Source organism: Cherax quadricarinatus, unplaced genomic scaffold (genome assembly GCF_038502225.1).
Source record: "Cherax quadricarinatus isolate ZL_2023a unplaced genomic scaffold, ASM3850222v1 Contig345, whole genome shotgun sequence".
Classification (NCBI taxonomy): Eukaryota; Metazoa; Arthropoda; class Malacostraca; order Decapoda; family Parastacidae; genus Cherax; species Cherax quadricarinatus.
This window is the reverse complement of record NW_027195371.1, coordinates 117,828-131,842: the sequence shown is the minus strand read 5'-3', so window position 1 is coordinate 131,842 and position 14,015 is coordinate 117,828. Positions and strand designations below refer to the sequence as shown.

Sequence of the window (14,015 nt, the reverse complement as noted above, 5' to 3'; positions counted from 1 at the left end):
ATATAGCAGTCCTGGCGCCACTAGAAGAGGAAGCAGATTATATAGCAGCCCTGGCGCCACTCTAGAAAAAAGAGATTATATATAACAAACAACGCTGGTCTAAGTACTGACCCTTGTGGAACTCCACATATCACTCTCGCCCATCACACTTCTTTCCAAAGTATTCCTTGATTAACTGTTTTTTTTTTTTGTCGTCCCCGCCTGCTCAGTTCACCCATGCCTCTCTATCGTGCCTAACATTAGTAAGTTTATTTAGGCACAGGTACACATAAGTACAATTATTATACATAGTGTAAATTACCTAGGATAACCCCCAAAAAGTCAGACAAAGTTTAGTCTAATACTTTATTATGCATCTTATACCCATCCTTCCTAGTTACTAAGACTTACCTGGAGTTTACCTGGAGAGAGTTCCGGGGGTCAACGCCCCCGCGGCCCGGTCTGAGACCAGGCCTCCTGGTGGATCAGAGCCTGATCAACCAGGCTGTTGCTGCTGGCTGCACGCAAACCAACATACGAGCCACAGCCCGGCTGATCCGGAACTGACTTTAGGTGCTTGTCCAGTGCCAGCTTGAAGACTGCCAGGGGTCTGTTGGTAATCCCCCTTATGTGTGCTGGGAGGCAGTTGAACAGTCTCGGGGCCCTGACACTTATTGTATGGTCTCTTAACGTGCTAGTGACACCCCTGCTTTTCATTGGGGGGATGGTGCATCGTCTGCCAAGTCTTTTGCTTTCGTAATGAGTGATTTTCGTGTGCAAGTTCGGTACTAGTCCCTCTAGGATTTTCCAGGTGTATATAATCATGTATCTCTCCCTCCTGCGTTCCAGGGAATACAGGTTTAGGAACCTCAAGCGCTCCCAATAATTGAGGTGTTTTATCTCCGTTATGCGCGCCGTGAAAGTTCTCTGTACATTTTCTAGGTCGGCAATTTCACCTGCCTTGAAAGGTGCTGTTAGTGTGCAGCAATATTCCAGCCTAGATAGAACAAGTAACCTGAAGAGTGTCATCATGGGCTTGGCCTCCCTAGTTTTGAAGGTTCTCATTATCCATCCTGTCATTTTTCTAGCAGATGCGATTGATACAATGTTATGGTCCTTGAAGGTGAGATCCTCCGACATGATCACTCCCAGGTCTTTGACGTTGGTGTTTCGCTCTATTTTGTGGCCAGAATTTGTTTTGTACTCTGATGAAGATTTAATTTCCTCATGTTTACCATATCTGAGTAATTGAAATTTCTCATCGTTGAACTTCATATTGTTTTCTGCAGCCCACTGAAAGATTTGGTTGATGTCTGCCTGGAGCTTTGCAGTGTCTGCAATGGAAGACACTGTCATGCAGATTCGGGTGTCATCTGCAAAGGAAGACACGGTGCTGTGGCTGACATCCTTGTCTATGTCGGATATAAGGATGAGGAACAAGATGGGAGCGAGTACTGTGCCTTGTGGAACAGAGCTTTTCACCGTAGCTGCCTCGGACTTTACTCTGTTGACGACTACTCTCTGTGTTCTGTTAGTGAGGAAATTATAGATCCATCGACCGACTTTTCCTGTTATTCCTTTAGCACGCATTTTGTGCGCTATTACGCCATGGTCACACTTGTCGAAGGCTTTTGCAAAGTCTGTATATATTACATCTGCATTCTTTTTGTCTTCTAGTGCATTTAGGACCTTGTCGTAGTGGTCCAATAGTTGAGACAGACAGGAGCGACCTGTTCTAAACCCATGTTGCCCTGGGTTGTGTAAAGTTCAGGAAGAGAGCTAAAAGGTACCTAATGAATGAACCTTCAGAAAGGGAGGAGTTAGTTGTTAGGTAAGGTTCGTCAGGAAACAGGACAAGTGTTTCCTGATGCGGGTCTTAGTCATGTGATGACGCACAGCTGGAGCTTCTGGTCATCTGACCGAGGCCTTCCACTGGCTTACCGGTCCATCCTTTTAAAAATTAAGGCTATAATTATAGCCATTTTGGGGGGGGGGGAGGAGAGTGATTTCTTGTGTAGCTAAACTGTAACTATAAGCTGATCCTCTCTTTAATGTTAATGTAAATAACATTATATATCCTTGTATTGCAATTAATTTTCACACAGTTGAATTACTTAGCTTTCTAACTTTTAAGGTTTAAATAATAAGATGTCACGAGTAAGTTTATTCAGGTATACCCAAATACAGTTATATAGATTATCATACATAGCAGCATATGTGTAGAGAACCTGGGATAACATATGTGTAGAGATCTGGGATAACATGTGTAGAGACCTGGGATAACATGTGTAGAGAACCTGGGATAACATATGTGTAGAGATCTGGGATAACGTGTAGAGACCTGGGATAACATATGTGTATAGAACCTGGCATAACATATGTGTAGAGAACCTGGAATAACATGTGTATAGAACCTGGGATAACATATGTGTAGAGAACCTGGGATAACATATGTGCAGAGAACCTGGGATAACCCAAAAAAGTCAGTGACTTATTTCCACTGGGGTCCTTTTAATACCTTATCATTATACAATGTAGGATATTCTTACTATTAAACTATAAAGAATATATACTAGGAATACGGTTATGCTAGGTAATATAAACTATGTATGATACTTGTACTTAATGTGTATCACTGCCTAAATAAACTTATTACTAAAGTGTAGTGCTAAGTGTAGCAGTGTTGGTGAGAAGCAGCTACCAGCAGCAGCAGAGTAATAGCAGCAGCAGCAGAGTAACAGCAGCAGCAGCAGAGTAACAGCAGCAGCAGCAGAGTAACAGCAGCAGCAGCAGAGTAGCAGCAGCAGCAGCAGCAGCAGACACTGCTGGCTGGGAGACACACGTTGTAGCTGCCTGGGACATCATGGTAAGTGATTACTCTTGCAGTTTTGTTTAATAACACCGTCAAGGTTCACATCCACCAGGTTTATTAAGGTTTTGTCATGTCAAGGAAGCTGTGGGCTGTATTTTAGTCAGCATTTAAGACTTTTTAAATGATGTAAATAATGCAGTCAAGTCTGTTTAGTTTGTTACCATGATGTTTAAATAATAGGAATGTGTACTTATTACAGTATATATTATTTAAAACAAGTGTAAGTACATGTGTTTTAAATGTATAGGTAATTTTTTATATCTTTATTTAAACTCTAGATCTTTAAACTTAAGTAACTCGAAAATATTATTGTTAAACAATGCAAATAGACTTCAACCCGCCAAAAATTTAACTATATACACCTGTAAATAACTTAACTATATATCAGAACTACATTTGTTATTATAATCATGAGAGAGGAACATATATTACGTTTGTAATGTTCACAGTTTATGAACAGCAGCAGTACTGTATGACCCTCGTGGGTTTAGCGCTTGGTTTTGATTATAAAATAGTTACTTGGGAATATTTTTGTTTCTGGGATCAAGGGGCTTTTGATCCAAGGTATTCTACTTATCCTTCTTGTGACTCGAACCAGGATGCTTCCCATTCTCTCTGGGTTTAGTGCTTTCCCCTAATTAATTATTTTCCTGCTACTGTTTGATAAGAGAACTGTTCCCTTTCTTGTCATCTGCCAGCATCAGGCAATATTTCTTCCCCCATGTGTATAATCCACCCCCCTCCCCCTCAAGGGAGGCTCCTTGATGCTGGTGAGGGGCTCTTGATCTAGGAAATTGGATCTGTGCTCCAGTTCCCTGAATTGAGCCTGAATACCTTCCATCCCCCCACATGTGCTGTATAACCCGACGGGTTTAGCGCTTCCCTGTGATTATAATAATAATCTTCCCCCATGTATGATGATGCTGGGCTCCATACAGTGGAACACTGTCTGTAGCTCTTAAAACCTTCAAGAAGAGATCTTATGTGAGTCTAGCTATAATTTATTCCTTAAAATGTTCAGAATTAGGTTGATGAGAAGATTTTGTTTGGATTATTAACCAGGAGAGTGAGTAACCAATGATAGCCCAATATAGTCCAAACAACATTGGGTACTGCTTGTCTAGTAAGTTTATTCTGGTACAAGTACTCACAGATACAGTTTATAAATTATCATACCCTATTGGGGTATTTAATTCTTTCCCCTCCAGGATGCATCCCACAACAGTTGACTAACAGGTACCTACTTGCTGCTAGATGAACTAACAGCATGTGTAAGGAAATATGTACAGTTTTGCTCTGTGCTGGGGAGTGATCTTCAGTCTCACAATGCATGAGCTGACCCTAACTTAACCTAGCCTAGTAATTACGTTTATTCAGGTACTGGTACACACAAAAACAGTTACATAAATTATCATACATAGCAGCGTATGTATAGATTACCTAGAATAACACAAGAAAGTCAGTGACTTATTTCCAAAACTAGCACAGCCTAAGATAACCTAACACAATACACAAATAACCCGCACATAGAAGAGAGAAGCTTATGATGACGTTTCAGTTATGTTAGGTTATTTAAGATAACCTAACATAACTTTGCTCTGCCAGCTGGATATAGGACTGCCACAACTTTGTTTGGTGCACCGTGATTAGCCAGGAGCATCAGTACTAACCATTAGTTAGCCTTGTCATGTTTCATGCCCCAGAAGAAACACATTATTTTTAATATCTCCTCAAATGTCAGTTTGCATATGTGCTGCTTTATTTTAAAAATAGATAATGCAAGATTTCTCAAAATGACTGGTTCTCCATATATGCCAGTGTAAGTAGATGGAATTTAAATAACTAGCATGTGAATTACATAGGGTAATGTACTTCATAGGAGATTCTTTGATGCTAGTGAAGGGTTCTTAATCCAACGAATTTGACTTGATCTTGCCTTCCTTAGATCGAACCTCAGTGCCTCCATTTCCCCAGGCACTGTATGACCCCTGCAAATTTAGAGCTTTCCATGACTATAATGATGATAATAGGTGATTCTCAGTAAATGTGGTTTATGTAGGATATTGTAAGTTTTACACTGCTTGCTGTGTTAATGGACAGAGCAGTACTGTATGATCCTTATGGGTTTAGCACTTGCTTTTTTTAACCCGTAAACTGTCCAAGCAGATCTACGTTCACATGCGTAGTGCTCCAAAAGTAGATCTACGTCTTTTTTTTTTACATATTTTCAAATAGTATAACAAAAAAAAAGTAGATAAGTTTTTTACACGTTTTCAAATGTAAAAAAAAAAAAAATTACTTTTTTTACATACATTCAAATGTTGAAAAAATGTATATATACATTTGGACCGTTTACGGGTTAATATAATAAAGTTAATGAATGGACACTGCTCAGTTTAATTTTTAATAAACAAAATTAGTAAAGAGCATCCAAAATAAATGTATACTATTATCCTCTCATTCCTTGGATCAGACCTGATTATTACCCATTCCTCATGCACTGTATGACACCTGTCGGCTGAGTATTTCTTTCGTGAATATGATGGTTTCTATTAACCAGCAACCAAATTTAAGGAGGGCAAAATTGCAGATGCATTGGTACCTCAGGATATGAAATTAATTCGTTCCAGAAGGCTGTTCGAGTGCCGATACTGAACGAATTTGTTCCCATAAGGAATAATGTAAATTAGATTAATCCATTTCTGACCCCCAAATATACACTTACAGAAGCATTTACATAATACATTTACATAATTGTTCGAGTTTTGAGCTGTTCATATCCCGAGGCACCACTATACAAGTATTGAGAATATTCAGACACATTAGACAGATAAATAAATAACAAAACGACACAATACCATGACTTGAACAATACACAAATAACCCACTCAAACCTACGGCATGGTGATGGGGTCCCCCATCAGTGCCGTCCTAGCCAACTTATACATGGAACACCTAGAGTCCGAACACTTCGCCAACATCATCCCTTCCAGCGTCACTTGGTTACGTTACGTGGAACACGTCCACGTAATAACTCCCAAATGTTTTGATGTACGGAATCTTCAGGCAAGGCTCAACGCTGTTGAACCGGCAATCCAGTTTACACTAGAAGAGGAGTCCAATGACAAGCTACATTTCCTTGACGTCCTCATTCACAAAGTAGACAACAACCTAAGATTTCAAGTTTATCGGAAACCTACCAATAAAAATTATCTCGCACACTTCTTTTCCAGTCAAGATACTAAGACCAAAAGAGGCATCATCATTGGGTTTTTCCTAAGAGCATACCGAATTTGTAGTCCTGAGTTTCTTGACGAGGAATGTGCATACATTCACCAAACCTTCACTCAGTTACATTTTCCTTCCTTTTTCATCAAAGACTGCAAGAAAAGAGCTCTTCAGATCATTAATTCTCCACGCACCAACACCACTCCCAACAAAGTAATAATTCTTCCCAGCAGCCAGGTTGCACTGAACGTTTCTAAAGTACTTTCAGAAGCTAACACCAGAGTCATCATCGCTTCCAGCACTTCAATAAAGGAACTAACCAGGACAACATCAAAGCACCATGAACCAGTCAATGCAGGGGTTTACACTATACCCTGTGGAGGCTGCAACAAGATTTATGTAGGTGAAACAGCAGGAAACCTTGACACCGGCCTCAATGAACACATTTACGCATGTAGGAACGATAACTTGAACAACGCCTATGTACAACACCGAAATTCCACCAGTCATCTCGTGAAATTCAGGGACGCCCAATTAGTGATCAAAGAAACTAATTTCTGCAGACGCAAGTGCCTAGAAACAGCACTAATCGCTGTTTCGAATACAATTAAAGAAGACAAAGGCAGCTTTACCATCTCTGAAGTCTTAGCAAGAATCCTCCTTAAAACAGTAAACCCTGCCATCACATAGTCTCTCCTGTTAATACTACACAAAGCACATTACAGAGTGAACACTGAAGCAGGCCTTCTCTATCCAGTCTATATTTGTCTAACCTATTTTTATGTTACCCAAGTAATAACTTTTATAACCTTTTACTCGTGTACGAGTTAATTGCTCTACCATATTGTATTACTACTACTACTACAACTTATGTCACTACTACTACTACTACTACTACCGCTAGTATTGCACCTCACTCTGAGCCTATATATACCCTCTGTGTCCATGTACTGTTTGTAACGGCTTGACAAAGCTCCTGGAGAGCGAAACGTTGCCACAATAAAATGCCACATTAGTTGCACTTGTGTCCTTTTACTTTACAAACCCACACATAGGAGAGAGGAGCTTACGACGACGTTTCGGTCCAACTTGGACCATTTACAAAGTCACACTAATGTGACTTTTTAAATGGTCCAAGTCAGACCGAAACATCGTCATAAGCTCCTCTCTCCTATGTGTGGGTTATTTGTGTATAGAGACAGATGTACTGCCAGATACACATACTGACACAAAGTAGTGGAGGCAGACTTCATATGTAGTTTTAATAATAGGTAAGACAGGGCTCACAAGGCTAGGCAAGACAATCTAGCAAATTGAGAGCTATGACTCAACCCCTGCAACCATGTATAGACAGAGTACATGCATGTGCAGACTCGTGTATACATACACACACATCCATATACAGAGGGGCAAAGAAGGCCGCAGACAGAGTATAGGCTAGGTGGACAAAGACTACAGACTTCACTCAGGGAGAAAGATCTTGGGGTTACCATAACACTGAGCATGTCACCGGAGGCACACATCAACCAAATAACTGCTGCAGCATACGGGTGCCTGGCAAACCTGAGAATAACGTTCTGATACCTTAATAAGGAATCGTTCAAGACACTGTACACTGTGTATGTTAGGCCCATACTGGAGTATGCAGCACCAGTCTGGAACCCACACCTGGTCAAGAAGTTAGAGAAAGTACAAAGGTTTGCAACAAGGCTAGTTCCAGAGCTCAGGGGAATGTCGTACGAGGAAAGGTTGAGGGGAAATCGGACTGACGACACTGGAGGACAGAAGGGTCAGGGGAGACATGATAATGACATACAAGATACTGCGGGGAATAGACAAGGTGGACAGAGACAGGATGTTCCAGAGAGGAGACACACAAACAAGGGGTCACAATTGGAAGCTGAAGACTCGGACAAGTCACAGGGACGTTAGGAAGTATTTCTTCAGTCAGAGTTGTCAGGAAGTGGAATAGCCTAGCAAGTGAAGTAGTGGAGGCAGGAACCATACATAGTTTTAAGAAGAGGTATGACAAAGCTCAGGAAGCAGAGAGGGAGAGGACCTAGTAGCGATCAGTGAAGAGGCGGGGCCAGGAGCCGAGTCTCGACCCCTGCAACCACAATTAGGTGAGTACAGACACACACACACACACCCATATGCACACACACACACACACCCATATGCACACACACACACACAGACATGCACAAGTTACAAATATACAAACATAGACATCTACAAAGACTCATACAGACAAACAGGGTAGGGAAAAGTTCTGCTTTAAAGGCAATAAATTCAACAATTCATGTCATCAGGAGTGTGGTCATGAAGATGGAGGTGAAATTGGTGGTGGTAGTTGTGGTTGGGACAGTGGTGATGGTTGTAGTGGAGGGTATCTGTGGTGGTGGTTGTTGTGGGGGGTATCAGTGGTGGTGGTGAGCAATGCCCTGTCAGTAAATGCTTACTAAGATGCTTAATCATACACAGCCTTCTTAGATACATACAGCTTCACTACTGCTCCTTCTCTCCTACCCTCTGGTGGCTTGTGTTTTTGGCTTATTAGATCTGAGCAAGTATAGCACCTCACATTTAAAGTGGTTTTGATAATAAGTAAAAAGTGGTTTGAATACTTAGACTTTTGTTATAAATTTTATTAAATTTATGCATATAGTGTAGTACAGTATACCTGGAGAGGGTACTGTATTAAATTTTGTCATTGTAAACTTGAGAAGTAAATGCTCATCTGTGAAATGTATGAGTTTTAAATTTATTTTTGTGTAAATTTCCTTCTAGTTAATGAACAAGACATTCAAAATATTTTGATTTCAATACAGCAGACTGCTGTATAGCCCTTGTGGCTTAGTGCTTTTTGATTATAATAATAATAATACAGCAGACTGCTACTACTCAGCTGATAAGTTTTTTTCTAAAACAAATCTAGTACCATAATGATTGATTCATACAAGGATGAGGATCACTTTTGGGAGAGGGGTAATTTTCTAAGTTTTGGGCCACTTCCAAAGTGCCACTTCCATTGCAACATTAAGGACCTGGTCAAACATGAGGTATGTAAATTTGCAGGAAAAATTAAGTATGGTACCTCTTTGTTGACAAATTTTTGTAGGTAATGTATAGTGTCTGTCCTAAATATGTCTACACATTGTAGAATAATGTACATATATACTTACCTTTCTTAATTAAAATACTAACAGTTTTTTACCAACATTATGCACCAACATAGAATATTGTAAGAGACTGCTGCACTGAAATTCCTTCTTTACTGAGTTACTGTTTTCACAGTGATGGAGGGTTGTGTAGTCTTGTTATGTATGCAATGTCATCATAGTACTGTATTGACTTAACATGGTGATGTAAATGTATACTTGTCATTTTGACTCAAGTTTTAGAGTGAATGCTTAGTATGAAGTCAGGTTTGGTTTGGTACAGTATGGTAAAATAGTTTCCTTTGTTGTGTGAAATATGTGGCTTCTGCTATTCCTGCTCTGCAACAAAATTTATTACATTTGGAAAAATCATTGTCTATGAAGTGCTACTGTTAGTTTCATATACTGTACTAAGTAGTCATTTGTGTGTTATATGCAACTTATCAGAGAGATACTTAAATCATTGCTGTAATTAGAGCAGTACAGTATTGTTCTCTGTTTTATGAGAGATAAAAGTTTTGTATGTGAAGTAGGCATTATAATTACTATAAGGTAGAAATTAATATATTTGTGACAGTTACAATAATACAGCTTAAATAATGCTTATTGAAAGGAATGATATATAGTATTCAGCAGAAGGATAAGCTACATATTGAATGGTTAGACTACTGCATTCAGTACTCTCAAGTTTAGTACACAGTCTCAGCAGTAGTAGATTCAATAATTTTTATAAACCTAATTAACATTTTAAGGTTTCATTTTTAATTTTAAAATACTTGATACTGGAAAACCATTATCTGTTTTAAGGTCTTGCATAGATGTAGTGATAACGAGGGCACATCAGACATTACCTTATGGTTGGCAGAATTAGGACATCTATAATCATAATCATTTATTTTCTAAGAAGATACATTTAGGTTACAAAGATTTCTTACATGGAAATGCAAAGCATTGATGTAGACTACAGGCTTGTGTGTGTTAGGTCACAGAGTGACAAGTGTCTTCTCTGGATTGATGGGCTATTAGGGTGTGAGCGTGTGAATCACATAAAACTGGTTGGTTGGACTTGTTTCCTGGAGATGAAATGTACAATGCCTGCACTCTGAAGGAAGGGTGGGGATATTGGGGTTCAGGATGTCATTCAAATTGGGATGCCTGCCTACTTTAGGCAAGAAAGCAATTGAATGGGTAATGGTGACTGTTTCATTATTTGAATTGTCATACTTCAGAGGGAGATGGCCAGCCTTTTAAAAGCATTTTTCAAGTTTTTAATTTTAAACTAAAATTTAGAAACCCAAGTAAATCTTAGTAAAATTAAAATAAAATGTGTGTAGCTTAATACTGTAAGACCTGTTGAAGGTCAACACAAACTTATTGTTACTTAACATCAATGGAATATAGTAGTACATTAATTTTATGTTGCTCAGACTTATTTTTGTAGAGTTGTCAAAACACTTTATTTTCACTCTTCTTGTTAGGAAAAATAATGTTGGATAAATAGAGTTGGAAAATTCAATTTAAAGAAACCTTTCATATATTTTGTTATGGTAAGCTAAAGCATGTGTGTTTATATTTTAACATAGTTTTTCAAAGAAAAATTTTGTGATGTTCTAAATGTTTATCTTTCCTAGTCAGAATACCATATAATTATAATATGTACTGTATAGTACTGTATTGCAATTGTTAAATTTCCTTTTTACTTTGCATAAATAGCTATGCAATTTTCTTCTTATTCTTTTTAGTAATTATTACAGGGAAAAGGGGTTACTAGCCCATTGTTCCCGGCATTTTAGTTGACTTTTACAACACGCATGGCTTATGGAGGAAAGATTCTTATTCCACTTCCCCATGGATATAAAAGGAAAAGTAATTAGAACAAGAACTAAGATAAAATCAAAGAAAACTCGGATGAGTGTTAGTAAATAAACGTGTACATGTATGTTTAGTGTGACCCAAGTGTAAGTAGAAGTAGCAAGACGTACCTGTAATCTTGCATATTTATGAGACAGACAAAAGACACCAGCAATCCTACCATCATGTAAAACAATTACAGGCTTTTGTTTTACACTCACTTAGCAGAATGGTAGTACCTCCCTGGGTGTGGAAATTAGGAGAAGGTGTGGAGTTAATAAAAGTATTAGTCAGAGGGCTGAAGAGGGCTTGTTGAGGTGGTTTGGTCATTTAGAGAGAATGGATCAAAGTAGAATGACATGGAGAGCGTATAAATCTGTAGGGGAAGGAAGGCGGGGTAGGGGTCGTCCTCGAAAAGGTTGGAGGGAGGGGGTAAAGGAGGTGTTGTGGGCGAGGGGTTTGGACTTCCAGCAAGCGTACGTGAGCGTGTTAGATAGGAGTGAATGGAGACAAATGGTATTTGGGACCTGATGATCTGTTGGAGTGTGAGCAGGGCAATATGTAGTCAAGGGATTCAGGGAAATCGTTTTTTTTATATAACCGGACTTGAGTCCTGGAAATGGGAAGTACAATGCCTGCACTCTAAAGGAGGGGTTTGGGATATTGGCAGTTTGGAGAGATATACAGTGGACCCCCGGTTAACGAACTTTTTTCATTCCAGTAGTATGTTCAGGTGCCAGTACTGACCGAATTTTTCCCCATAAGGAATATTGTGAAGTAGATTAGTCCATTTCAGACCCCCAAACATACACGTACAAACGCACTTACATAAATACACTTACATAATTGGTCGCATTTGGAGGTGATCGTTAAGCGGGGGTCCACTGTATTGTGTATTTTTATACGTATATACTTCTAAACTGTTGTATTCTGGGCACCTCTGCAAAAACAGTGATTATGTGTGAGTGAGGTGAAAGTGTTGAATGATGAAAGTATTTTCTTTTTGGGGATTTTCTTTCTCTTTGGGTCACCCTGCCTCGGTGGAAGACAGCCGACTTGTTAAAAAAAAAAAAATAGTTATGCACCTTTTCTCAGAATTAATTATTATTTTTTATAGATTGGAGACGTTCTCCTTCCACCATCTCCCAATTGGTTCATAAGTGATGCTGTGGACTGTCGTTTGGAAGATAATCTGCTGGTAACTGGGGCCTTCAAAGCCATTATAGTGTACAAAGTATCTACAGAGAGAAGATTGCCAAAGGTGCTCAAGGTCTGTGTAAATGTTTATAAAGTTTCTGCATTATTTTCAATGTTTGGTTAATTTAAATAATTTCTGAAAGATTCTTGATTATGAATAATAATTAATTATTCTGGGATGTTGAATGTAAATGATACTAGTTTTCATGGTTGCATACTTGTTCTTCAGCTGCTTTCCAGAAAAGCAGACTGGGAACTGCAACATCCATGTCACTTTTAAACTGTTATGCCTCTGTCATTTTTTTTTTTTTCCTTTTTTCTTTTCTCCCTAAAGTTTCCATCTATTCTGTACTAGGTTTATAAACTCGTCAACTTGCTTCAGTGTGCTTTCATGATCAAACTACTCTGAATTATGCCTTTCAGGCCATCATTCTCTTTTCATTTCTGCATTCCTTATTCACTGCATGATATACACAACATATGTTCCTTTCAGACAAGACAGTTATACTGCCTCTAGCTTCCTCTTCCTTAGAATTATTTATATGCTTCATACACATATAGAAGTACATACCATTATACTCCGATACATTCTCATTTTTGCTTCCGTTGGCAGACTTTATTCGTTCCATGAAATCGTATCTCCCAGCTATCTGAATGCATTCAATTTGTATTCATTTCTTCTATATTAACCTCTAATGTTCCATTCCTTATACCAGCCTCTCTTCATTTAGCGACGTACTCATTTACCAATGACTTGGGCTTAACGATGGGCTCTCTGACCAGTATGCATACTTAAATAATGTGTATTAGAGTTGATTTCCTCTATTCTGTATTATAATATACAGTACACTGCTGTATAAACATTTAAAGACATACCAGAAACGTTACAAATGGTGCAGAGGTGACATTAAAACAATATCAAAGATGGTTGATAGAAACCCACTACCATTATAGTATGCTCCTCACTTAGCGACGAATTCATTTATCGATGTGGTCTTAGGAACGGAACTCCATTGTTAAGTGAGGAGAGGTTGTATTTTACTTATTCTCATTATCTTGCTTTTTGTCTACATTCACTTTTGACATTTCTTTTATACTCACCTTTTTGAACTCCTTTACTCTCAGCTTCTCTCATGAATCTCTTGATAAGTGCCGTGTGATCTTCAAACAGCAGTTGTGAAAACCTCACTAACTTAGATTTGTTATTTTTAAGTCCTGCTGATTTCAAATACACTAGCATTCACTTCTCTGACAACCCCATCTATGCAAACATTAAAACATCCATGGTGATAATATGCATCCTTGTCTCAAGCCCATACTTGCTGGAAACTATTACCTTCTTTCCAACACTAACTGGTGCCTCACTCAACTCGTAAAAGCTCTCTATGCTTTATGCAGCAACACTTATTATGTATACAATATTTGCAAAATTGTCCTACATTGTTCCTCAATCCATTCCATAGATGCAGTAAACTACCCTTTTTCTTAATCTATCTATTGCTGACTTATATATGTACTTTAATACAAAAAGTAATCCCTGGAGGAAATAAGGGAACTGTATGAGAGTACAGTACATATAGTGCTAACAACACACTTATATAGGTATGAAGCATGAGTTGTCATTATTGCAGCAAGAAAAAGGTTGGAGCCAGTGGAGATGTGTCTGAGGGCAATGTGTGATGTGAGTATATGGAGAGCATTCATAGTTTGGAAATAAGAAGGTACAG

The 14,015-nt window shown here is 38.7% G+C and overlaps 1 protein-coding gene across 2 annotated transcripts in view; it reads left to right on the top strand.

Moving 5' to 3' along the window:
• Positions 1-2,711: 2,711 nt before the first annotated feature.
• Positions 2,712-14,015, top strand: part of LOC128693542 (gem-associated protein 5) — a 73,605-nt gene continuing 62,301 nt past the window's right edge. The window contains exons 1-2 of one of the 2 annotated variants that reach the window (XM_053783274.2): positions 2,712-2,845; positions 12,209-12,361. In XM_053783274.2, the coding sequence (XP_053639249.2) occupies positions 2,843-2,845; positions 12,209-12,361 (156 nt within the window). In that variant the 5' untranslated portion in view covers positions 2,712-2,842. Of the gene's footprint in view, positions 2,846-8,889; positions 9,142-12,208; positions 12,362-14,015 lie in introns of those variants that run through there. The other variant, XM_053783273.2, reaches the window with a different exon arrangement.